General features: G+C 36.5%; 1 protein-coding gene across 5 annotated transcripts in view; it reads right to left on the reverse strand.

The window, feature by feature from the left end:
- The window catches only part of ppfibp1b (PPFIA binding protein 1b), a 39030-nt gene that overhangs the window by 3065 nt on the left and 8024 nt on the right, over positions 1 to 27941 (reverse strand). The window contains exons 2-26 of one of the 5 annotated variants that reach the window (XM_067420308.1): positions 26230 to 26313; positions 21976 to 22181; positions 21316 to 21402; positions 20694 to 20807; positions 19323 to 19454; positions 17143 to 17235; positions 16878 to 16970; positions 15140 to 15257; positions 14746 to 14790; positions 12053 to 12114; positions 11875 to 11959; positions 11200 to 11339; positions 10124 to 10224; positions 9616 to 9675; positions 9375 to 9435; positions 5421 to 5592; positions 3395 to 3536; positions 2782 to 2913; positions 2419 to 2569; positions 2180 to 2291; positions 1938 to 2026; positions 1368 to 1490; positions 1141 to 1266; positions 604 to 792; positions 336 to 503 (exon numbers count right to left, since the gene is read on the reverse strand). In XM_067420308.1, the coding sequence (XP_067276409.1) occupies positions 336 to 503; positions 604 to 792; positions 1141 to 1266; positions 1368 to 1490; positions 1938 to 2026; positions 2180 to 2291; positions 2419 to 2569; positions 2782 to 2913; positions 3395 to 3536; positions 5421 to 5592; positions 9375 to 9435; positions 9616 to 9675; positions 10124 to 10224; positions 11200 to 11339; positions 11875 to 11959; positions 12053 to 12114; positions 14746 to 14790; positions 15140 to 15257; positions 16878 to 16970; positions 17143 to 17235; positions 19323 to 19454; positions 20694 to 20807; positions 21316 to 21402; positions 21976 to 22181; positions 26230 to 26293 (2865 nt within the window). In that variant the 5' untranslated portion in view covers positions 26294 to 26313. The remainder of the gene's footprint in view (positions 1 to 335; positions 504 to 603; positions 793 to 1140; positions 1267 to 1367; positions 1491 to 1937; positions 2027 to 2179; positions 2292 to 2418; positions 2570 to 2781; positions 2914 to 3394; positions 3537 to 5420; positions 5593 to 9374; positions 9436 to 9615; positions 9676 to 10123; positions 10225 to 11199; positions 11340 to 11874; positions 11960 to 12052; positions 12115 to 14745; positions 14791 to 15139; positions 15258 to 16877; positions 16971 to 17142; positions 17236 to 19322; positions 19455 to 20693; positions 20808 to 21315; positions 21403 to 21975; positions 22182 to 26229; positions 26314 to 27941) is intronic. The other 4 variants (XM_067420313.1, XM_067420309.1, XM_067420312.1 and 1 more) reach the window with 4 other exon arrangements.

A 27941-nucleotide genomic window follows, 5' to 3' on the forward strand; every position in this document is an offset into this window, starting at 1 on the left:
AGCCATGGTTTATTAGAGTAACGTTTTCTTCTCCACGCTTGAGGACGTCACCGCTTTGTGCGCGCTCATCATTCTTTAACTCTGCCCACACGATACGCCTCCAGCCGCTCGTTTTTTTCGGAAAGACTCGGTACAGCCTATATTTCTTTTATAAATATAATAAAACTAAAGACTTTTTGGAGATATGAATGATGCAATACTACTCTATAGGTACTCAAGATTGACATAAAATTGACTGAAACTGAGTGTTTCACCCCCCCTTTAATGATTAACCAATGAGAAATTCTTGCAAATTCAAATGTTCAATCCGCCCACCAGAAAGCTTCTATCACTACCTGGTCGAATCGATCTAGGTCATCATCATAGATCTGGAGCTCCATGCCTCTGCATCCCTTCTGGAAGCTGCGCCCTTTTGGCATCTCCACATCCATGGGACATACATACTCTTCATTGTCCTCTTGTTTCTTCTTCCTGCCAAACCCTCCAAACGCCAGCTTGTGTGGCTAAATATGACACAGACACAAAAAATAAGTTTATACTTTAAATTGAATGAATCACATGCCAGTTCTACAGTAGATGGATTGGAGATGTTCTGCATCATACCTTGACTTTAGCCGTGGCAGTGAGTAAGATGTAGTCTGGGTTCTCTAGACACTCCTGTTTGAGTTGCTGGGCCTCAGAACCCACCAGCAGGTTAAAGTGAGTGGCCAGATGCCTCCGCAGAAGTGTCTTATTCGGGGGAATATTAAGTAGCAGAGCCATCGTCTCCACGTTAAAGCGAGGTTCCAGCACCTGAAACCAAGAAAAAAAAAGATGAAACCCATTAGGAACAAACACTTTCTGTTCACAGAGAGAATGGGTTGAGAGCAACAAAAGCAAAAAATATCATAAAACGTGTTTTGATCACACATCAGCACCTATGTACATATTCACCTAAATGGGTTGTGATGTTGTCTAACAGTGTACCGCTGCAAAGGAATTTCAAACTTCTTTTTACCTCTAATATTTAATAAATATATAAGCCAGATCAGCCTTAGGTTCATACACTGTTCATAGATGAACTCTCGCAGGCTTTTCGGTTACCACTCTAGCCCTTTCATTATAACCGATAACCTAAACTAGGACTAAGACTTTTCTCACCATCAGTCCTCCATGTACTCCACTGCCCCTCAGGTTGGGTGCATATTCAGCCAGGTCAACCGACCGCAGCCACTCCATCACACGGTGGTTGGTCCATTGAGAGATCTCAGCTGGAGTTATGTTGTTCTGAAATGAAAGGGAGCATGAGGATTGCTAGTACAAAAATAAGTACAAAAAATACACAAATAAAATGATAGCACAAATGATAGTTTGGTGTCACTTCCTACCTCATCTGAAGGTCGTCGCCTTAGACAGTTGGGGTCATAGTTGTTGAGCCGGAGCACCTGGATGGCTCTCTTAATACTGAGGTGATGTAAAACACTGCCAACTTTCAGAGATAACAGGTCATCCTGTTATGCAGGAGGGGAAAAACATTACTAAAATGCTACCTATCTGTTTGTTGTTAACCTTTCTATGAAAACTGATGCAACTAATAAACTGAAAAACTTGTTTCTTATTACAATACCATTTATTTCTGAAGGATCAGGGGAATGGCTCATGAAAATTAAGCTTTGCCATCACAGGAGTAAATTACAGAAATTACAGAAATGACAGTTTCATATTAAAATAGAAAATGTAATTTTAAATTGTAAAAATATTTAATCACATTATTGTACGTTTTTGCTGTATGTTTGATCAAATCAATGCAACATTGTTGAGCATAAGAGACTTCTTTCAAAAACACTTTTTAAAATCCTCCCGACCTCAAACTTTTCAATGGCAGCGTATATTAAAACCTAGTTTAACCTTTTGTTCAATGATTGTGACTGTGTGAAATGACTGAGAAAAAGACTAACCACAGTCATATAGTGTAGCATCCGTCCATCCACACGTCCCTCATCAAACTGAGTCTTGTACTGCGGGAGGCCGATATCATCAAGCCACCCTAGAACAGAAGGAAAGAAGTAACAACTCAAATGCAGTTCAATCAGTTATGAATAATCAAGAAAAGCATTCAATCTGATTGTAAGCCTTGATTTAACCATAATTTAACAAACCAATCTATCATACTGTGGATAAATAAACACCCATTCCTTACTCGTCACCCAGTGGTAGTCTAGTTTGCCCTTGTGGTCATCTTCCTCTGATCCCAGTGCCTGCAGGGCCAGCTGGAGTTTCTTCCTGTGGAGAGGGTGTTTTATTCCCAGCTCCTGCATAGAGAGAGCAGAACAGTCCTTAAACATGAACTTTAGAAGGAAAACGGATTATTACCAGATTTAAATGTAGTTTGGACTCCACTATATACTCTCATCCTGATTCTAAGTAATAAAAACTCACTCTTTCCAGATCTTGCTGGGATGCTTGCAGGAGCGTCTGGCCAGAGGAGACCCACTGCCTAGCCAAACTCACGTACAAACCCAGTCCCTGCTCCTGCATCCAATCACACACCTGCTCCCGGGACCAGCGTGCAAACGGCGCATCCAGCTCGCTGCAAAACACAAACGAGCACATCTTACAAGGTAGAAAGTCTCTGATGGAGATATTTGACTGCGTGAGTTTAAATGAGAAAACTGAAGCAATGAATCAACAATTAACAGCGCAAGCTACATGAATGTGAGGCTGTCACCAGGGTGTCTTTACCAATAGCAGATCTTTCCAATTTGAGAAGGTGCTCTATCCTGTATTGCAGTAAATACTAACCTGTTGGTGTTCTGCAGGTCACGTGACCAGCCCAGCCTTGGCCCAGCTGTGGCTCTGACTCCACCCCGCTTAAACTCACTCTCTGATAGGTTATCATCCAGGTTGAATGTGGTTGATTGACTTCTTTTGAGTCTTCAAAGAAAAGGAGAAAGTCGATTTTAACAAAGTTTTTTAAAAATTGAGGTGGGTTAACCAAGCCAATTACACATTTCTTATACACAATTTATTAATTTACAATTTAGTATTTATTAATATTTCAAGTTAGCTTTTGTTTTTATATTTTAGCTTTTAACATTTTATTAATTCTATGTGCATGCCATTTGTATGAGTTTTTATTTATTTCTATTTAGCTTTAATTTATTTTTATTTCAGTTTTAGTCATTTTAGCACTTATTTTAAAACATTACAATTTTGAAACATTTTCATTTTGTTACAAAGGAAAACATTTTGTGTTTTGTTTTTCATCTAAGATTAATACTTTATTTAAAAGCTTTTTCTCAATTAACAAGAACAAATGTTTAATCATTTTAGTTAACAACACTGATGGGATATGAAATATGCTGGATAAGGAATGTCCAAAAGGTCCAATACTGCATCTCTGTTTCAGACTCACTTTCCAAAGAGTGCTTTGATTCCTTTAGACTTTTTCTTGCCCTCCGGGGAAATGGGGAGTGTGTGTGTGCTGTCACTGTCAGCTGACCTCTGTGGCATGCCTGCCAGATCCAGATGGTCAGTGCCGTCCCTCTCCGTCTCAGCTGTTCAAACAAACACATACACAAGACCTGGTGTCACCACAGCACAAGACACGACATTACCCACAACGCCATGGTAAGTCAAGCATCAAATAAACTGAGGATTATGGGAAGGAAGGGAAAAAAGGTTGGAGACCAGAACAGCAAAAATGTCATGAATAACAGGAAGCCCAAAAATTACAGTGTATTCATTGAACTACTGGAATCAGCATCATGGGGATCTGATTGCAGATGACTTCTCGTCTGGACTGAAGAACAACTGTATTGGGCTTATTTTAGTAGTGGAACCATGGAACAAAGTCACATGCTGACATGTAATTTAACACAATGGAAGTAATAACATCTCTGTAGCTGAACGGTACTAAATGCAGCCTGAACATACATTCTTATGGTAGTCTAGATGTGAAGGGCACATATAGAGCTGTGAGAATGTGGTCAGAATTTTTGAGTGCTTGGTAATGTGGTCACAAAATAACATGCAAGATGACAGAAGCTCCATATTTGAAGGACTCACGCTGGTTACCACATGAGCTCAATGATTAAATACTATTTAGACAATTATTTTTACAAGATGACTAAAAAAATATATATTCATATATCGTCATTACCTGATTTGATATCATCCCCTGCTATGAAGTAAAGAAACAAAATACTTTGGGCCTAAATTGCTTACTTTCAAAAAGACTATCTATCTTGAATGAAGCTAAAATAAACTTTGTAGAGAATGTCTGCAAAGTTACAAAGAACTGTTTTGAACTCCCTGAAATCACTCCATTGTAGTCTGGAGTTTTCTTCCAGGAACGTACACATCCCAAATATTCCTCATTTAAATCATTCCCGCCCAAGGCATACACAAAAATGGGCAACAATATAAAATGTGAGAATTAATGTTGTTTTTGAACATTCAAGTATGAAAACCTAGTAGACCTAGAAAAAGTTTTTAAAAGGGCATAATATGACCTCTTTAAAGGGTTAGTTTACCCAAAATTGAAAATTCTGTAAATAATTACTTACCCTAATGTCATTCGACACCCGTAAGACCTGAGTTTATCTTCGGTACACAGTTTAAGATATTTTATATTTAGTCCGAGAGATTTCTCCTTCTCCATTGAATGCATGTATGGTATACTGTCCTTTTCCAGAAAGGGGAAAAAAAACATCATCAAAGTAGTCCATATGTGACATCAGTTGGTTAGTTAGAATCTCTTGAAGCAGTGAAAATACATTTTGGTCAAAAAAAAAAAACCTACCACTTTATTCAGCATTGTCTTATGCTGATTCATAACCGTTCAAATCTTTGTTTGCGGATTGAAAACAAACACGGAAGAGAAGACAATGCTGAATAAAGTCATAGTTTTTGTTATTTTTGGACCAAAATTTATTTTCAATGCTTCAAGAGATTCTAATTAACTAACTGATGTCACTTATGGACTACTTTGATGAAGTTTTTATTATCTTTCTGGAAAGGGACAGTATACCATACGTATATTCAATGGAGGAAGAGAAAGCTCTCTGACTAAATATAAAATATCTTAAACTGTGTTCCGAAGATGAACGGAGGTCTTACGGGTGTGGAACGATATTTTTCCTTGAAGGGAAAAAAATAAATAAAAACACACCCAAGTTCTGCTATGTCTTTCTCCAGAGTGGCCATGCAGCAGGTCTGGCCCATAAATGAGTGTCTGTACTACTACTAAAACAGATGCATGCACACAGTACCAGGCACATGTTTGGTCTAAAAGTCAAAAATCTGTATGTCCAAACATTTGTCTCTACTGTACATACAAACAGAGCAGACAGTTTTTCCAAAGATATTGGAGCTTTTTTTATCACAATGAAACTTTAACAGACCAGGAGCAAATGTATCTAGAAGTAAGATAGTCTCACCCAAATTAGGGGCACTAGCAGTCCTCTTCCCTCCCTTAATCTTGAAGAATCCCCGTCCAAAGGAAGATCTCATTTTCCTGGTACCGAAGCTGTCATCCTCAGCAGTCCGAGAAGAGCTTGTGGATTTGGGTGGTAGAGTTGTAATCTTGTTGAACTCATCAAAAGCATAGCTCTAAGAGAGCAGAAAGAAAACATTTTAGAAACCTCAAATAACTTCATGTAATGTAATGTATAATATATTGTAATAATATAATAGGATTATAATATAATATATAGAATTTATTACAATAGAATTACCTCTGCTAGCCTCTTATCTACTGCTAATGGCCACAAAAAAATATATTGTAAAAATTGCACAATATAAACTTACTTTAAAGGAACTGTATGTAATACATGTATTTCATTTAATCATAAAATGGCCCTGATGTGTCACTAGTAGGGGTGTAACGATACGCGTATTCGTATTGAACCGTTCGGTACGAGGCTTTCGGTTCGGTACGCATTATGTACCGAACGGTTCTTGGACTAATTAATTAGATTTGGAAAATAAAAAGTGTGTGAAATATAATAATATGCGTTCAACAAGGTAGCCCAATAACCAAAACGACATAACAGGCAATGCCCCTGACACCGCCGAAGTGAAAGAAAAAAAAACACCAAATATGTTTTAGGCTGCTCAGTCAGGTGCTCGCTTACTCAGTAGGCTACGCGCTGAATGCTCGTGGCAAAATGGCTATTGCGTTTAACAAACCAGAAATAGAAGATCCTCCAATAACCAACAGGTCTGGTGTTTGGGTGAACTTTGGATTCTTGGTAAGCTATGATGGTGTTGGCAAGATTGATGGATTAAAAAACAACGGTATGTCGCATTTGCTGATGGTCGCCTACAGCAGCGGGAATAATTCATGTCATGTCAATCAAAGCCGACAACAAGACAATCTTGTTGTCTTTACGCCGACAACAAGACGATAAAAAGGAGAAACAGCCACAAACTATCCCACAAACTATCCCCGCAGCATTTAGACAGACATTTCCAACTTATTCAAATGGCAAAAGACATCACCGCGGCGAGTGGTCCATTTATAGCCGCGGATATGAGACCTAACGCCCGTTTCACACATACTCCGTCTGCAGTGCGTGTGCGGTGCGTATTTTTTTCCGTACCCATGTTAACGGATGACAGCTTTCAAACTGCACGCGGGTGATGTCCGTCAGTCTGTTCCAGGAGCGTTGCGTCTGCAGCAGTGCACGGATCGTTTTCGTACCGAGTCTATTTTTTGCTGCGCTGCACTGCTGCATTAAAGTGATAGAACATTGTTCGCATTAAAATAAACATGTACTGACGCGAAAATCTAGTAATTTCACCACAGATGCATCTCATTTAAAATATACTCTTGTTTCAAACTCAACACATGGCTTTTTTTTTCTCAAGTAAAGCAACAAAACGACACCTTACCTGGCATTTAGGTTTAAAAAAATGTGCCATAATGGAGAGCACTCGTACTTTCTTGGAGGTGAAAAGCAAAGTTCTTTTTGACCTACAGGATTTCTTTTAAAAGGGTGTAAAAACGAAAGTAAAGACTAGAGTCGGCTGTTTTTGAATAGACTTGTAAGTTTCTAATTTAAAATGTTTATGATTTTAGGCTATAAACTATGTTTAAATGTTTTGCCTTTTGTGTGAGCTAAATCTAAAGTATATTAATATATAAATATGAATTAATGAATTGAAAAAATGTTGTTTAAATGTAGGCTTGTAGCCTACGTTAACCTGTCTACTCAGAAAGATTAAACAAAGAGAATTGCAATTCTGATGAGCCAAGATCAGTAACAACTTCTGGATTTTAAATTAAAAAATCATTAATAAATGCTGTGTTTGTGGTATGTAAAAGCGGATCAGTTGCGGACTGCAAACACAGCATATGTGAAAGGACTACAGGGTGTGGGGCTCCTACACCGCACACGCAACGCAACACGCACCGCACACGCACTGCAGACGGAGTATGTGTGAAACGGGCGTTAAGCACTACAGGGTGTGGGGCTCCTGCAACGCACACGCTAATGTAAAGAGCTAATGTCTTATTCCTGTAACTACATAGAAGATGGGTAAAATCATAAAACAACAAAAAATCATACTTTGTTAGTTTTAATAAAATAATAATAAAAAAAGGTAATTTCTGCCAATTTTTTTCTTTTTGCTGTATCTAAAACATACCGAACCGTACCGAACCGAACCGTGACACCAGTGTATCGTATCGAACCGAACCGTGAATTTTGTGAACCGTTACACCCCTAGTCACTAGACATTAAAAAAATAATGTTTATTTCAAATACTTATATCACTGGCAACAGTAGTCCGGCCAGGATATTGTCATTTAAAAGTTGTTGTTGCAGCCCTCAACTGATGTTAATGTTTGATTGTGTTTTGGTCTGAATCTCCATCCTCCACCTATCTACCAATCACAGAGTCAGTAGTGTTTCGGCATCCGGCTTGCCAGATCGGTTCTAGTTACCACAGCTGCAGCTACAAACGCTCCTGCTGGATCCTGCAGCCTATCTGACAACATCGAGTCAGGGGAGGAGGGGGAGAGGGGACACACCACTCTTACAGTCATTTGAAAGTGATTGCAGTACCTGTTTTGGCCACAATCTTAAATGCACTTCCTTTAGGGGGGGGGGGGGGGGGGGGTGCTGTTTCATGCATACTGAGCTTTTTACACTGTTAAAGACTTGGATTCCCATCCTAAACATAGAACAAGTTTCAAAAACTAATGTTGGACATTTGATGGGAGTATTTCTGTGTCAAAAATACTCCTTCCGGTTTCTCACAAGTTTCGGTAGAAAGTTTTTTTCGAGTATGGCTCAGCTTGACGTTAATAGAGCGGAAGGTCCTTGTATGGGCCGTACGGGCTCTTCTCCCGGTAGGGTGCGCGCGCACGTGACTAGAGCGAGAGAGGAAATGCACGCCCATAAACACTGCTCTCAGGTGCAGATCCAGTCGATCCAGGCGCCGTGCTCCACTTTATTCCTATGGGTGACATCAAGCAACGCTTCAGCACAGCATTCCGGGAAGGCAGCGCTGCATTTGAACCGATTTGAACGCAGAAATGACGGGAAGCTTCACAACATCGCTTCAGTCGCATCGCAAAGTGGATCTCTACAGTCACTGCTGTCAGGACTTCAGCAAATCATACCAAAGAAGTGTGTTTTTGACGGAGCGGTCCCAGCGATAAAGGTTTGGTCCTGCTTTGGAAGCAGCTGGTGAGAAAAACTGCTTCAAATGTCTATGCTGTTGGCTACCGTCGCCTGAGTAAACATCAGTAAACCACACGATTGCGTGCTTCGTCATTCAAATGCGCTAACGGACTCCATTGTTGTTCTATGTATAACGTTACACTAGTCTGACGTGCAAAACCGTTTTGCTTGCTACTGCTAGGTTTAGTCGCATACAATAGTCCATAAACCGAATCATGTCCTCATAAACTGCGAGTAAACACACACAAATGTTGACAGGCCACTAAATACAGTACATACAGCAGAGACGGACGTCCGGCTGTTGCTGTTTCTCCTGTTCAATTTATTTCAGCCTCCGAATGATTCTGGATCATATATCTATTAGCTGTGACATTGATAGCCATGGGCTTCTCCACGCTTGAGGACGTCATCGCTTTGCGCGCTCTTCATTCTTTAGCTCCGCCCACACGATATGCCTCCAGGCGCTCTGTTTTTTCCGGAAAGACTCGGTACAGCCCATATTTCTTTTATAAATATAATAAAACTAAAGACTTTTCAGAGATATGAAGGATGCAATACTACTCTATAGGTACTCAAGATTGACATGAGATTGACTGAAACTGAGTGTTTCACCCCCCCTTTAAATCCTCCCAATTGCACTGCAAGTATTTAATAAATTGCCTATCCCTAAAAAATTAAAGTCTTGAGTATGCTGAAATTCACCTTTTCACAGGCTTTTCCATCGAGGTTGTCCTGGCTTTCTGATTTTGTGACCTCTGATGTTCTAAAACATGAAAAGACATTGTTACCATCACTATTACAGATAATATCTTCTAGGTAACCACCTGTTAAGGTGTCAGACACACTTTGTTTCACAATTATAGTGGCATTTCAGGTTACCCAAACCTGGCATTTCAAATTGTGCCATTACTGCAACCGAACTCCACCAGACACACATACTCACTCGGGACTCTCATGTAATGGACTCTCCTGTGATTGTGTTGGCTCCTGATACTCTTTATCACTACAAAGGACAAACACACAAGCATTGGGATGCAGAGGTGGTGGCAAAGCATGATGGGAAAGCAGTGAGGTGTATAGACAGACATACACTGATGTGCTAAAAGTGAGAAAGTGACACTATAATACGATGGGATAGTATGAAGAATGTGGCATTGTCATAAACTCTGATACAGCTAATAGACAAAAGGCATTTCAAAGACTAGAAATTAAAGAAGGAGGATGCTATCATAAAAACACAAGAAAGGAAAAGCTTCAGAGATGCAACATGGAGAATGGGATGCTTAGCTAGTATGCTGTAACATAGGTGGGATGCTTCAGGATGTAAACCTACAGCTATGATATGAAAGAATGTTTGCTTGTCCAGAGTTTGTCAGATGATGAGCCTACATGAAAAAAAAAAACAACATCAGCAGATCAGTGTGTTTTAATACACTGATCTGAGAATCTACCTTGATGAATGCAAGTGTTCCAGGACTGAATCGCTGTCTGCTCTGTCTGGGGATGATACTGTGAATGATGGCACTTGGAGTGTACTGACGAATGTAGCCGCCTACAAATGAAGAGAATATGCAAAGGTAAATTCTCAACATTGAATTCTCTATAACAGCATTTTTCAAAATGCAGACCTCCAGAGGTCCACCTCAAACAACTTTTAAAGCATAAAAATACACAATATATATTTATACAATATAATATGTAATTTTGATTAAGCCTTTTTATTAAGGATTTTTTGTTTTGCATTTTGACATTACAACAAAGTACAATTCCCTTTAATTTCATATTCAGATTCTCCCCCCCCCCCCCCCCCTGTAATTCCCTGGAGTCTCCATAGTGTTTCTCATACTGTAATACAGTAAAAACATTACTGTATTTTTTTACATCAGCATGTACACAATTGGAGTGTTGTTATTGTTCACTAAAACTATTAAAATTATTATTGTTGACTGAAAGCTGAAATAAAATCTAATATAAATATTAGATAAACAAATAATAACTAATAGAGTAATACAAACAAACAAACTAATACAATTACTAAAAATTATAAATAGCACTAAAATAACACTATTACAGGAAGGTCAAATTTCATTATCATTCATAACAGTTATGTGATTCCTTGGTCCAAAAAGTTTGAGAAATCCTACTGCATACGTCTCATTCCAATGAGCCATCACCCATGAACAATAATATCTGAAGACATTCGGTCACTTCATGACAAGTGACTTTCTAAAAAACAGATTGTCAGTGACCGTATGAGCCACATGCTATGTGTACTGCAAGTGCTCAATTGTGGTTTTAGCCTAAAAAAAAAACCCCGCCCACAACACAACTTGCTGAACTGTCAATCAGTCTGTGTTGCTCTAAATTAAGAATAATTATAGGTTGCAGTTCAGTGATTTCATATTAGGCATGGCAAAACAAAATATAGTTCTTTAACAAGGATGCAGAATAACCCAACAAAAGTGAATGATATAACCTTGATTGAAACATATGAATTTTGTACGTCTGGATTTTGTTTTGTTTTTACCTCATTTTGACCCCTCACAGAAACTTCCTCTGTGTAAGCGAGCAGAGACTTCTCCGTGTCCATGGAAACGGAGAGCGCGGTGGACATGGAGAGGGAGCTGTCGCTATTGCTCTCATCACTGTCTCCGTCTTTGACCTTATCTGATGAGAAAGACAGGAGAGGAGGGAGATTAGATCATTAGCTAGGGAACACAACACAGCACCATAAGAGCAAATACATCCTGTCACTTAACAACAGCATGTTATGGGATTTAACTAATTGGGTGAATCTCTAGAAAACATATCCAGGTCACATTCATTACATAGTATTATATAATAAAGTAATAATAGTAAAAATTAATACAAGTTATAATTTAATATAATTTATAATTGTATTATAATATAAGTACATAAGTATATAATATACTTTTAAGTCTTTCAGCATTTTGACATTATTAATGATAACTGAGTATATTTTTACCCTTGTATTATGATTTTTTATGGTGGGATAGTCCCCATGGTGTTTCTCTTTACTGTAATACAGTATTATACATATATATAAAAATACTACTACTACTTACAGTAATGGCACATAAAAATACTAAAACTGAAGTAAAAATAAAAGCTATAAAGAAATGTTTAAAGACAAAACCTAAAAAAAACACCCAAACTCAATATATATATAAAAATAAATCACCTTTTCTTCCCTGAGCTGACATGACCATCTCTTGGACTTTCTTGTAACGCATTAGTGACTGTCGCAACTCTTCAATCTTGCGATCCTACACAAAGCATCATTCTTAGCATTAAATGTTAAGATCTTTTTTTTTTTTTTCAAAAAGCAATGGGAAAGGGAACTCATGACCTAAAAATACCTTCTCCTCATTTACAGCCATCAATGACTCCATTGCTTTCTTCATCCTCTGTACTTCCATATCTGCAAAGCACACGCTTAGTAAACTAAAGTCCATTTCATAATACTAAAGGGCAAAAAAAATAAGGCCTCAAGCCTGACATTTAGCATCACATAAGCTGTAGACAGACACATTGAGCTGAAATACAACAGTGACCTTCTGTGACAAATATGAGAAATGTACACAACAGAAGCGAGGAGGAGCTTGTTGGGATTAAACGTGAGTGTATACAGCCACAGATAAGAGTGGACGTCCAGCCTGTGAGGTCATGAGGAGTGTGAACAAGGGTTACAGGCAACTGCTGATAATGGAGGGAAGAGAGGAAGTGAGGTGAAGAAACTAGCTTTGGGGGACAGGAGGTGTTAAAGTAGGAGGTGACAGGCAAGAAACAAACAGACAATCATAAATGTAACATGCCAGATGGTGACCACAATCAGACTCTTATCAGGGCTACAACATAAGAAAGGATTGCTATTTATTACTCATTTCCTGTGCCTAAAATGCAATGGCTGGTGACTTGAGTAAACTTATAGTTTATAAAAAAAAATTTACCAGCCATGAAACTGTTTTTGCAAAAACAGGCAGTAATGACAGCAAAATTTTCGACACCAGAGAGAATTCACAATTTCAGGCAAAGAAATGTAATAATCAAAATGTAAAATAACACTACATAGTCTTCGCTGTATAAATGAAACAGATTAATCCTTATTAAAGTTAAAGTTAATCAGACAAGAGCAGTGAGTGATTTTCTCTGTCTTATGTTGTTTGATTAACATTAACGACACAGACTGCATCAGTATTATTAGGATGCTGTCACTTTAAGACCTACACAGATTCAGTATACTGATACTGCGCACGTGTTTTCTTTCTAAATTATTTACGTTCATTTAAGACATAACTGACTATGTTTACAAGGATACTTTTTGTGAATTTGTCCTTTCAGGCACAAGAAGACGTGAAAGAGAGTTCAATTTCAGTATTTGTGCACTGTCCGAGACAGCTTCGGATGTTGAGGCATAGAATACTTACCACAGCATGTGAGTGACGAATAGAGTTGGGTATTGTTTAGGTTTTTTACGATTCTAGTTCAAAACCGGTACTTTTAAAACGGTACCGGTGCCTAAACCGATGCTTAAAAACAAACCAAAAAAAACACAAAAAAACACAAAACGACAGTGGATGACATTAAATAATGGCTTTTTATAAAAAAAATTATTCTTTAAGTTGAGCAAATTATTAAAAGTTTAAATTATACTTAAATATATAAATAGATACAAAACACAATTTACTTAAATTCACAGTAAAAGCTAAAGCCACCTATCCCAACTACAATAGGCCTAATTTAACACTAAATAACAGCACTTATACTAGTAATATTACAGCACTAATAACAGCAAAGTAGTCTGTAGTCTTGGTCTATTACAAACCAGCTTCAGTTCAGCATTTTTTGCATTAATATGACCATATTCTCTGGCTTAGAACGCATTGCCGTATTGTTTCCATGGCAACGCGTCGTGCTTCCTCACATTACCTGACATGACTCACAGCAGCCGCAAAAGCACTGTATGACAGCTCAGGGCTCAGCTGTATTGGTTTATTTATTTATTTATTTATTTTTTATCCAAAATATTCACAAACTTTACCTATGTTACCTATGTCATGAGCTATTTATATTTTGATTTTCAAATATGTGTAAGTGAATGCGTTGTCATAATGATCATGTTAGTTGATCTATAATGCGCGATGGGCACCACGTGTTAGTTTGCGCCTCAGAGAATCGGATCTGTCAGATTTCCATCACATAAATTCATCCTTGCTCATGAAATACATAAAAGTAAGTGACCAGTGAACTCGGAGAAAAATAAAGTATATTATATAGTAACTTATATAAGGTGTGTCTGATATGAATAAAACACAGTCAAATTATAACTGTCAGAAAGGATTGTTATTGCCACTTCCATAGACATCATGGTGTTTTTGCTGCTACTTATGTGCATTTTAATGTCTGAAACCTAAAAAAAACATGATGTGGTTGAAAACACTGAATCGTTGTGATATGTGACTTGTGCTAAGCGCGTCTGTCTCTGGCTCAGCGCCAGCCAAAGTGCCAAAACACGTTTGATGGCACTGAAATGAGGAACCGAAATCTGCGTTCTGATTCGGTCTGGTAACGGTACATACCGATTGTATAGGTACCGGTGCTATATTGACACTGGGTTTCGGTACCCAATCCTAGTAATGAATTGAGATCCCTTTCGCGTCTTCTTGGACTTTAATATTTAAAATGACAAAGATTAAATTGTGGCAATGCGGCAACTGTTCCGAGCGTTGTTCATGTTTTCACAACACTTCACTGTTAGAATTCATAAAAATGTTACCGGCCAAGTGGCGAAGTCACCATTTTACAATACTCACCAACGCCTTGATGATGGTAAATTTGGCCCTTTCCTATACCTAATAACTGGTATTTTTAAATCCATTAACTTCCTATAAGACTGTAAATTTCACTGCTTAATGTCAGAAAAGCAAGCTTCATGAGTACCATGCCCAAACATGCAGGCACAGGGAGTAGAGGACTAAGAGGACAAAAATAGTACAAAGATTAAAAATGAAAAAGGATGTATGTGTAGAAGGTAGACATGGAGCCCCCTTACGTTTTTCTTTGAGCCTCTTTTTTAATGTTTCCTCAGTATGGAAAACTGTTTAAGACAGAGTAATGATATTAAATGTATTCTGTTATTGAAGGTATTGGACCAATAAAATGCTATACATAAAATGTTGCATAGAAAAAGACAATCTAAACAATAATTAATTAGACCAATAAAAGCAAATGTCGAGCAATATATAAAAGAAAAAAATTAAAAGGCCAAAAACTCAAACAATAAAACAGCAAAAAGAAAGTAAAAAAGGGACAATAAATGAATACAATAACAATTGATTTAAATGAGTCAGTGCAGCATCACAGATCTAGTATAATAACAAGACAAAACTAGGCCCCTGAAGGGCATGCTGGGACAGGCAACGCTGTGATTATTTTACACGGCCCACCTCTCTCTGTGCCGTCTAGGCCTGCAGGCGTTGGGGATCTGGACCCCGTCTCATCCTGCAGCCTCCTCAGATCACCATCTCTGCCATCAAGCTGCCTTCTCAACGTAACCAGCTCCTCCTGCACATTACAACACAGATCTCACAATGCTGAATCCAAAGCCTGGACCACCAACAAAGTCAACAGGTTAAAAGCCCAGTAATACCAAACCATGCAGTCACTAATTATGATAAGAGAGTTCAGAACACGGCACATGCAAAATGAAAGTTCTGTTTGATGTATAAATAAAAAATTATAAAGATAGTAAACCGGTATAATAATAATTATAATATAAACAAATATTATAATTATTAATATTAATAATGATATTGATATTAATAATATTTATTATAAATAATAATAATTAATGCTGTCAAATCTAGCACTTTAAAGCATGCAATTAATTTTTTTCCCAGGTTAACGTATTCAAAATACTTAGTTGTTGTTTTTAATTAATTCACAGCACTAGTAGATAAAACCAGACAAAATTACTGAAATTAAAACACGTTACACAAAATTCACCCATTATTTACGCTCTGACACTAAAACTTTTGTTAATTGGCCATGCATGCATGTTATTCAATTACTTTGCATTACTAAATAGCAGAATACCTTATATACATCTATAGTTAGAGGAGTAAACGTATATCTATAGTTAACTTAACTATATATCAGTCTACTACTAATCCAGATCACATTCAAGAACTTCATTCAAGAGTTCAAAGCATTGCCAAGGTGGGAGAGAACACACACACACACACAAAACTAGAGTAGCACATTTATACAAACCTCACACTGAGCTTTTTGAAGTGTGTGGCTTAACAGTATGCTACAGTAGGAAGTAACGACCGAAATGGCTTCTCCTGCATTATAAAGTAGTCTGAAATGTAGCCCTCTCAGCTTAAACATCACGTAGAGCCTCACACTAAAGCATACTTGTGGTTAATTAAACATGCTGAGATCTTATACTGGAGCCACTGCTTAGAGACGAGGGCAGATTTAATGAGCAGCTTTCAGATGATGATGAGAACTTTGTCTGTACCCTTTAAATGGTGTAAAATGGAGGGCTATAAAGATACTATAGAGCTCTCAGTCAAGCTGAGACGATTACTGAGAAGTTTCATTCTGTAATAATATGAGTGAATACACTCAAAAGTGGCCCCAGAATGTATTTGGACTCTAAAGCAACACTAACAAAATATTAAAGGGATAGTTCACTTTGAAATTAAATTTTGATATGTTTTAGCTTACCTTATGGGCATGTAGGAGTAAAAACGATAAAAAATACTGTTCGTTTTCTCACACAAACCACTCGTTTCGTGTCTTAGGCCATCAATGTGTACTTATGATGGGGGATTGTTTAATTTGGACTTCTCTGTGTATGCTCTTTGAGGTGGTGACCATAGACCTGCATTATGTGAGGCACAGACAAGAACGGTTTGACCTAAAATGATCAAAATTAAAACTACTGGGGAAACAAATACTCCTACATCTCGGATGCCCATGAGCTAAGCTAAAACATATCAAAATTTAATTTCAAAGTGAACTATCCCTTTAAGTGTGGCCACTGTATACGAGTAAATGCTTTAAACTGAAGGCTTCAATAAAAGTGCCTAAAAGCAAAGTTACAGTGCAAAAATAACTAAATAAAAGGTATATGGATCACAACCACAAGCAGTAACCACCCTAAGGTATGCCAACCTTAAGTTCCTGGATTTTTTGTTCCTTCCTCTGTTTCTCATACTGCATCTGGCCCATTTTGATTTTCAGGCTAGAGAGTTTGGCCATTAGCGACTAGCGGCAGAGAGGTTAGCCAAGGAGGAAAAGGAAAATAAACACTTAAAGATGACAAGAATAGTGACAGGTTATGCAAGAGAAAAAAAGAGCAGAAGAGAAAAACCTATGCAAGCCTAAAGACGAAAACAAGCATTGTTTTAACTAGTAAGAAATTAGCGTCGAAACTCACCTTAGTGGATTTCAATTTCTTTTCATACTGTAATCGTTCACTCTCCATCTCAGAAATGCGATATCTCAGTTCATTAATCTCCAAAATCAAACCCTAGAAAGAAAGAAAAGTCTTTTTAAAATGCAAACAATCAATTATTATTAATAAGAATGTAATTACTGTTCAGTTAATTAATAACAGGTTTAAGTTAAACTCTATTAACTGCATATGTATTTGATTATCACCAAAATAAAATAACTATTTAGACAATTTCACACAGTATCAAAAACAGAGACATTAATGCACAGAACCTTATAATAATATTAATAACTCGCTTCAAAATGCATAGAGATTATCAAAGCCAAATTCCCATTCATGAAGCTTCAAAGATAAGCCTTCTCTCATGTTTGAAATGGTTTGTTTAGCAAACAGACTAAGTATTCAATCTTTAGAAATGCTTTACGAGCAAAATAACAAGAATCTAGAGACAAGCTTCCATTCAGCACCATTCCTTTCAGGGCCAAGCTCTTTGTCAAGATGTCTAGCATTCAGACGTGGATTTATGTTTCAATAAACAACAGAACCGCCTCCACTTGTAAACACTTAGTAAATGCCCCAAACTTAAAAAAATAAATAAAAAAATCCATCCAGTGACCCTGGAAACCTCAGAATTAAAAAATCTGAATACTTAAAGAACAGTTCCAAATTTTAGGATCAGTCAGATTTTGTTTTAAATTAATGCTTTTATTCAGCAACTATGCATTAAATTTAATGTTTCTTGAGCATCAAATCAGCATATTAGAATGAATTCTGAAGGATCATGTGAAAATTCAGCTTTGACATCGCAAAATTACATTTTAAAATATATTTAAGGAGAAAACAGTTATTATCAATTGTTATAATATTTCACAATATGACAATTTTGACTGTAATTTATAATCAAAGAAATGCAGCCTTGTAGAGCATAACACACTTTCAAAAACATTTAACAATAGTATACATCAAGTAATTCAGACTACAGCAGTTCTGGTATTTCTTTAAAATCTAAAATGACATATTGTAGTCTCAATCTTAACAGGATAAAAAGGGCATTTTGGCAAACAAACTGGAGTCTTGCTGAGACAATAAATTATGTGGCAGCAAAATAACAGGAAAAAGCAGAAATCATTTATATCTTTAAAAAAATGTGTTTATCGCCCTAGACCAAACACACTTGCTGATTTAGTGTACAGTTTGAACAATACAAAATTTGTCTCTCTAATCAAGAATATTCAAGGAGTAATGGATAACACAATCACAAACAAAACTGGACTAAAGGGAAAAGTATGTTAACAAAGAGCCAAAACTGGCTTTTTTTAATGGGAGGTATTATACACACAGAGGTGCAGAGACTGGTTAATGATAAACCTTCAAAAACGTTAGTTTTTCTTCATTGTTGCATGTTATGTGACTCAAAAATTATTTTGAGTTTTGATGACAACCTAAATACACTATTTTTTATTTATTTATTTTATTTTAAAAAAAATAGTGTATTTGTGAATAACATGTAAAGGAGCCAACTAATAGTCTGTTGCTTTTTTGAGCAGTTTAGGGGCAGGCTTATCTGAAATAGTTGAAAAACCACCAGTGTGGAAAACCATTTCAAAGGATGGAGTCCAACACCCTCTTGCTAAGGACCATACTCCCCTACATCCACAGAGACCTAGTCCATTGTGGTAATGACTACTTTCTGAAGAGAAAAGTGGCCACCCAAAACATTTTTGGAGAGGAAATGATATCTGGTAAAGGGTGTTTTTGCAGTTGCCATTTTGCCCAGACAGCAAACAAAGCAGAGAACAGTTAAAAGCCCAACATTCCAGTGCACTGGAACAGACCTCTGTAACGGAACATGACGTGATTGGTAGATGTCAGAGCACTAACAGAGTACAGTGTTGAATGCAAGTCTTTCTGATTCAGGCTTGTACTGAAACAAAAGGGTGGCTATACTGCAAAAATCACGATTTTAAACAAACATTCGAGTCAACTTTCCAGCAAAACTGCAATATGTTAAATCAGTCAAAACAAAAGGGCTCTGTGCACCAATGGCAGAATGGTGAATGAACCAATGATTAGCATTACAATTAAAGCACAGCCACTTACATTTCCAAACAAAGACATCATTATACAATAATTTTTCTTATCCATTTATGCAAGTTTCTTACCTCACTATCTCCAAATCTGTCATCAAAATCATGTCTCTGTTTCTCCATGGCTGTTAACTTCAGTTTTAGGTTGGAAACCTCTGCCATTAGCTCCAGCTTCTGAGTCTCAAGGGCTGATCGGCACAAGAGTTCCTATGAACAAGAGTTCAAATTAACATATTGGAGAATGGAGCTTTGAAAATTAATTTTAAGGGCTTTTTGGCTGTAACTGGACAGTATAGTAAAGTAGTAAATAAACTATAAGCTGAAAATAAGTTTCACTATAGGGCTGGGTGGTATGGCAAAACAAAATAATATGACAACGCAATTTTTTATATCAGTTGATATCGATAATTATCATGATAAATGTCAAATCTTTATTTTTTTCAAGCTTAAAGGCAGATTTATTCTCCTAAATTGAAGTTAATGGTGTTTTTAAACTTTATTGTCAGAACCTGACAAATGCTTCATGTTTTTGTATTCACTAAAAATTTACAATCATTTGTGGTGTTTTTCAGGTTTGTTACCTGACTTTTATGCGCACATCCTTGGCACGGTTTAATATTAATAATATTACATGTTTTGTCTCTTAGAAATTTACATTTGACTGTAGCTTGAGTTTAGCGTATTAGTAGCTTGAGTTAGGATGTAGATGTAAATTTGCTCATTAAGAACATTAATTTCTGTAAAAATTATAACAACCTCATTTCAGTTTGAGTTTTATTAAAAGTTAACCATATGTCTTCCACAGTAACATACATTTAGATCATGATAACCACAGTTAAAAAAACCTCACTACAGTAGTGAAATGTAACTATATGGTTTTTGGTATTTTTGACAGTAGCCTAAATATATTTAGTATAAATGAACAAACACTATAGCTTAAATCACAAAAAAATACTGTAATTACATTCCATTACTCATTTAATACATATCTATATAAAATTCAATATGAATATCCCACATTCCTGCCACAATACCATGGTGCAGTTAGTGTTACTACAGTAAATCAATGGTAAATGATGACAATTTGTTGAGTGTAAAGCCAGATTGTAGATTGTATCGCTGCGCACAGTATTTTTTTCTGTTTGTCAGCACAATTTCATCAGGCTTTAAATTAGTTTAAAATCACAGAGACATTTATATTCTTCACTGAATTCAAGTGCTTCTCATCGATCAGCGACTAAAACACATCTGCTATAGTATGCTCACTGTGCATTGCTGTTTGAACTTTGAGCCAGGCAAATAAATGTATGTATCATTTTATCAAGAAAAGTATATCGCAATAATTATCGTTATTGTTTTATAGTCTAGGCCTACTTCATGCAAAATGCACATGTAACCAACAGCTTGACCCTGTCTCCAATAAACAAGGAATATCTTTAAACCCACCTGTTGTAACATTTCTTCAGTGGCATTTAGTTTCTCACGGTGTTCATCAAGGCACAGGTCTAGATCCCTTATCTTTTCTCCCTGCGCCTCCACTTGATCCGTCAAAACACTCACCTTCAAAGAATGATGAGCAGTTAACTTAGGCCTTATCTGTCTGCTTATCTCACAACCATTTGAAGTTTGAGATCAATAAGAGAACATTTTATTTAAAAAATATATATATACTTTTAGTCAACAAGGATGCATCAAATTGATCAATTAGATTACAATATTAGAATTAAAAGACTGGAGTACTGAATGCTGAAAATGCAGCAAACTAAAATGCATTCCTAAACATTTTGAAACAGTTAATTAAAATTGTAATTACTATATTATTGTATTTTAATAGTGCTGTCAATCAATCAATTGATGGGTACTGTGTATAATTATGTATATTTGAATACACACATGGAAATATTAAATATATGCATGTATAAACTGTATATATATTATATAATTTATATATATATACACACACAGTACACAGAAGTGTCACGATTAATCGTTTGACAGCCCTAACTTTTAATCAAATGAATGCAGTCTAAGACCCCAATCTTTTGAATGTGCATGAATATAAAGGTACCTGAAGCACAAGGGATTCTTTATCACTTTCAAGACGATTAAGTCTGTCCTGGTAAACATCACCGGTGATTGAAATGTGACCATTTGACTGTTGGAATATAAAAGACTTCTGAAATTCAACATGAGATATCTTGAAACAATTGGAGTTAACTTTAAGTTGCTTTTCAAAGTGATACAAAGAAAAACAGGATCACTTGATATTCAAGGTTTTTATGCACCATTTATTGTGCCAACAAAATGTTAACATCGGGTGAACGAACATAATACTTCTCGTAAACTGACTAAATATGGTATTGAGCTGACTTTCACTTAGAAGTTGTTCAATCTGTCTCAAGACACACAACAATAAAGTTTCTTGGATTTGCCAAAGTCAATTCCTAATTATGAATAGAACTAATACACAATACTATAATAGCTCAATTAATAAAATATATCGAAATGATGGTCAGCCTTGGCCTAGCAATAGGCACAATAGGCACAAACCAACAACAGCATATTTGACTGGTTGAAAATAGACTACAGACTTTTTGACTACTATAAATAAAGAATGTATAAATAACACGTGCTTCCTTACAACATGGCAACACATAGTGTGTTAGCTCATGTTCATATCTAGAGTAGTCACTGTGAATTCCAGAGTTCTGGAATGTGTCGTACGCACCAGGTGACCATGCAGCCACTCCACCAGGCTGTCTGCGGTAGAATCTGGGATCTGACAACGCAAGCTCTCTCTCTCCTCAGTGTCCATGAGCTCCAGAACACCCCTCAGGTCCTCCAGTAAGTTCAGGGCTCGCAAGCTGCCCATGAAGGGCGATGTTGGGGACTGACAATCAAAGATGCCATTGGAGTAGTCCAGAGCCTTGGAGCCTGAATGGCAATGACAAATTAATAAATAAAGTGGTGAAAAGGGATTTTGATTCCAATTTTAATTTCAATTTTAATTCCAATCAGAGTGAACTGTTGAACTGGTAGTTTCTACTTAAACACTAACATAGCAATATTACAAACATTGATACCATAGAGTTGATCACAATTACATTTTATTAAGACAATGTTATGTGCAAGCAAATTGGTGGAGATACACGATATACATTAAATGCTCAAGAGAGAGTCATGCAATACAAGAATAACAGAATCTTTTCCAATAGTTAAAGGCAGGGTAGGCGATTTGTTCCAGAAGCATTTTTTGTTATACTGGTTGAAAGTCTATTCACAATCTGAAATTAAGTGGTCTAAATGTATTTGTATTTGTTTATATCTATATCTATTAGGGCCGGGACTCGATTAAAAAAAATTATCTAATTAATTAGAGGCTTTGTAATTAATTAATCGAAATGAATCGCATTTTATTTGACCTGAGAACAATGAGAAGTAAATTTTCACATGGATTTTTAGTATACCATTGAATAATGACTGAATACACTTAATCAACAAAATATTGTTTATTTTTTTCAGTCCAGCAGACCAGTGCAATGTTTGCCATTGAGTGAAGCAAAAGCATATTTGTGATATTTGAGGCTGGATGTGCTGCGGTGATACGCAAATTCCTTGTTGTATAGCTTGCACACAACCATGGTCTTGTCGACACTTCCATCCTCTAGTTTTTTTAAAGCAAAATTTCCCATCCACGGGGCCAAGCAAAGCGGTCTCATCAGATTCTTCGTTCATGTTCACACTGGTTTGTTGTTGTCATGATTCGTTGTCATGAGCGCTAATTGGTGTTCCAGTATAATCGGTCCGTTGAAACTCATTAACTGAAAAACGTTCTGCGGTGCAAAAATAAGTGTGGTTAAAATTATTATATATATATTTTTTTTTTTTTTTTTTGCGTAATTAATTAATGTGTTAAAGTCCCGTACTTAATTAATCTTAATAAACGGGTTAAAGTCCCGGCCCTAATATATATATACACACTAGGGCTGTGTGGTTAATCAAAATCATAATAAAATCGCGATTTGACCGTGCGCGATTTCTAAATCGTTTCATAGCCCGATTTTTCCGTGCTCCTGCCCCCAACCTCCCAGTATGCTATCCGAACCAATCAGAATGCAGCGTGCCTAAATTGAGTGTGAGAACGGAACAAACCGGGCATATATAACATATGAAATACAAAAAATATTATAGGCTAATATTTAAACAAAGCCTAATTAAATAGGCTACATTTTCTTTAACCCATGGCCGACGAAGTTAGCGTATTCTGATGGACATCGTCCTTTATGGCAGCGGATATAGGCCTAACTCACAACACAATAGACATTTTTAGCCATACAGTTATGTGCTAGACATAATTATAAATGATAAACTGTCTACTTTTATTTGTGTACACTCACAAAGGCTGTTGATTTAGAGAACGTATTATTTTGCATTCTCTCACTCCATAGGTTATTACTAACAAACAAAATACAAAGCCAAAATAACGGAAAAAACTAAACAAAAAAACTTTGAGTTACCACCTTGCAAATTCAAACATTTAGTTCTTTTAATTTTAATTAATGCGTGGATAACATGCCTATCCTTCCATAAAAAATAATGGCTATTGCGGTGATGGGATACACACAAACTTACGAATTTTGTACACTTTAGTCTGGGTTGTTTTTTGTGGTTGTTGTTTTGTTGTTTTGATTGCATACATTAACCAGTGATGATCCAAAATGAGCCGGTGCCTGCAGTCACCCGCGGTTACGAAAGAAGATATTTTGAAGAATGTTAGTAACCAAGCAGATAGCGCAACCAATGACTACAATAGAAGGAAAAAAATACTTTGCTTTGTTACAAACATTCTTCAAAATATATATTTTTGTGTTCAATTTAAATATTTTTAATGATATTTGGGTTGCAGTCGGTCGGGTCGTTTGAAATAAAGATGCCAATGAACCTTTGTAATTTATATAGTAGCTTACTAGACACAATTATATGAAATACATTGGCAAGGAGGATCCTCTGCGTTCCACCATAAGTGCAGCTAGTGAGCGCACAGTCGGCTCTGCAGGTCGAGTTATAGAGGCAAGAATTAAACCGTCTCAACCCAGGGACGGCTGATTCAATTATATATCTACACAGCGCAAGGAAAGTTAAGAATTCAAAGGCCGCAATATGAGAAAGAGCGACCTAAGCACTGGTAAGATCATTTAGTCTCATTAACAAATATTATATATATATATATATATATATATATATATATATATATATATATATATATATATATATATATATATATATATATATATATAGGCCATTTGTCTGTTATAGAGACGTATTAACTTTTCGATAAAGCTCTCTAATTGGTTTCCTTTGGAAATATGTTTCAAATTCACACATAATACAACTGTAAAGCATGTCTGTTTGTTTCAAAATCGTGATTAAAATCGAAATCGAAAAAATAAATAAATAAAGAAATCGTGATTTTTTGTCCATATCGCACAGCCCTAATATATACTGTATTTACATCGTACACATGAAGGTGTAGGACAATAAAATGTTCGTTCAATCATTGCATTTGGTCCGAATGCAATAATTTGATGTCCTACCTGCCTGTCAGCATATGCATTGCCATACCTCTGCGTACCCTGCTCACGCAAATATCAGACATCATCAGTGCTTTCATGCTATGCAGACGTCAAGTCACCAAACACCGCAACCAAAGCAGCACCCACCTTTTACAGTTCCTCCGGAACTAAAACAAGTTTATTCTGCGTTCATGCCATGTGGGAAACGCAATTCAAAAAGGTCAACCCGTGGCACTCTACTCAGAGCAGTCCTCAGACTTGGATTAATGCATTTCTCTGGCAACACTATCAACGTCAAAATGAATCTGCAGCAGTCAGGTGATGCAGGTCAGTGCTTTATAAAGGGTACATAACACACACAGCTTCTGCCAAATTCATGTTAATCTTGAGTACCTATAGAATAGTATTGCATCCTTCATAACTCTGAAGAGTTATGTTTTTTTAACATAGTTTTATCATTTCTAAAAGACAGATTGGTTCTTTCCGAAAACAACCGAACTCATAAAGGTGTGCAGTGGGTGGGGCTAATGAGTCACAAGCACGCACACACGCGGCCTTATCCATGGATAACTTTCGATTCACTATACGTTCATGTTGTTTACATTATATGCACTTACGTGCTGATTTTGTCAACAAAACATTTAATGCAGTTAAAGTTCACTCGCCGCTTGTTGTTTTGACTCATGACCGGGAACAAACACACTAGCAGATCTCCACATCCAGTTTCCTTAACGCTAAGTTCTTTGGGAAGCTGAACAAAGCTATCTTTCCCATACAACCAAAAACGCATTTCTTTAGTGACGTTGTTGATTTTGTGGTCTAAAACCAAAATGACAGCACTGCAGATGGCTTCTTTAACAAAGCTTGTTGATGGGTGTGCTCTTGCTTTCGCTATGGTTAGTGTGTATGTGTTATGGTGTGTATTTGGCACAGAAATACTCTGTCATACATCCAACTTGCTTTTTTGGCCATGTTTAGAATCATGCATAAGAATCAAACTCTTTAACAGTGTACATAAGTCAGAATGCATAAAATAGCATTAGAAAATCATGAAATCAGAACCAGGTCAGAGTAAATGCTTTAATTGCTAAAACCTCAGGAAATCATGTGATAAGACAGGCGACTCCAACTTGAAATGTCAGCCTTATAATAAACCAGTGATGAATTACTTCATATGCCAAATCATTTGGTCAACCTACTAATATCAGTCTAATCTCACTCTGTAAAGGTTTCATGAAACAAGTCTGACATTTTCTTTGTACCACTGCCGAATATTTCCAATCCGGAAATAATGAATACATTTACCAATGTGAAGTTAATTATTCTGTCAGATTTAAGTGTGTAGGCATTTGGAAAAGATGTTTCATTTCAAATTTAGTATGGTTATTACAAATATTAAAAAGCTTTACCTGCTATGATACCATCCATTTGTTCCAAGGCGGCTGCCAACATGTCACTGGCATCAGACATCATCTTGTTCAGCACTGTTAATCCTGAATAAAGGGAAAATAGCAAACCAAATATTGCAGTCAACATAAAATGTTCTATAAATATAGTCGCGAATGCATCAATAGAAACCTTCTGACGGCTTAAGCACCGAATAAGATAGAAAGTGATGTGAATGCGATTCTGGTGAATATAACAGAATTTAGAGCCAGAAAAGATTAACAGAATAACATTCTGTATACAGAAGCCAAATATACATAAAAATATTATTTTAGTATTATTGGTAACACTTTAGTATGGAGGAACACATATTAACTACGTTAACTATATTAACCATTAACTACGACTTTTGACTCAAACTCCTAATTTACTGCTTATTAATAGTTAGTAAGGTATTTTTTGTAGCATTTAAGTTTAGGTATTGGGTTAAAAGATGTAGAATAAGGTTCTGCAGAATAAGGCATTAATATGTGCTTCATAAGTACTAATAAACAGCCAATATCCTAGTAATATGCATGCTAATAAGCAACTAGTTAATAGTCAATAACTGAACCTTAAAATAAAGTGTTACCGTATTATTTATATATACTATTACAATACGTTTATTTGTATTTTCAGTTTTGTTGTCAATTTTAGTATGAGTTTTAATCATTTTTACTTCAGACAGTTGCCAAAGCAAAATTTCTCATTTTTTTTAAGTTTCTCATATAATATTTATATATACTATTTTATTTCAACTTTATTTATATTTATGATTTGCAATAGTTTTAACACTGATGTGAGCACAGAAACCTTTTTGCATGAAGTAGGTTTGAATACAAAAATATCAAATGACACAATGACATGTTATCAAAATGACAGAAACTATATTTCTCAACATTTTCAAATGAGGTTTGTTTCTAACAGCGTATTTATCTGGCCTGGGTCTCCCTGTGGTGGTTCCAGAGAGAAAAGCACATCCTTTGGGTGAAAGGTTGCCTGGTTCTAAGCTCTCTGCTGTTCCCTGGGTAACACAGTCAAGCTCCAACCATTAACCACAGATTTTAAAGAATAACTGAGCCATTTATTTCAATTATTGGCACAGTGCTTGTGCTGCGGCAGGGGACACTGGGTACTTTGTTGGGGGACTAGCTGGGACACATTGTTAGGCCCTTTGGCTCGTGGCCCGAGAATACAGCGGCGGTATTCTCTCAGTTTTAATCCTCAAAACAAGGAGGTGAAGAGACACGCTGTCATGTTCTGATATCCCATCCACCAGTGTTGATAAAGTTCTCTGCCGTAATGAACAAAAATAAGAGGCCAAAGGTACAGATCCAAAAGTAGGAAAGTGTGCTGTAAAAGCCCATTCACACCAAGAAGGATAACTAAATTTGCGTCCACACCAGCGGAAGATATTGTTCTGTTTATTCTAAGCACGCTGCAGGTTTGTTGTCTGCCTCTTTAAATGCCTGTGCCCTTTAAAGTAGGATGGATTCTAATTGGTTGTCAATGTTTTTATCATTCATCAGCTGGAGAAAAAAAAAAACATTCTGGAAGGGATTTCTCTGTGACGTTATCGTTATAGTTGTGCTCTGCTGTGGATTCTTCTAGTCTTTATATTTAGAACTTTTTCTTTATTGTTAATATTATCATTATCGTTACTGTGATGTGGACTCAGCTATATTATTTTATATTT

The sequence above is a fragment of the Pseudorasbora parva genome, chromosome 16 (assembly GCF_024679245.1).
Source record: "Pseudorasbora parva isolate DD20220531a chromosome 16, ASM2467924v1, whole genome shotgun sequence".
Taxonomy (NCBI): Eukaryota; Metazoa; Chordata; class Actinopteri; order Cypriniformes; family Gobionidae; genus Pseudorasbora; species Pseudorasbora parva.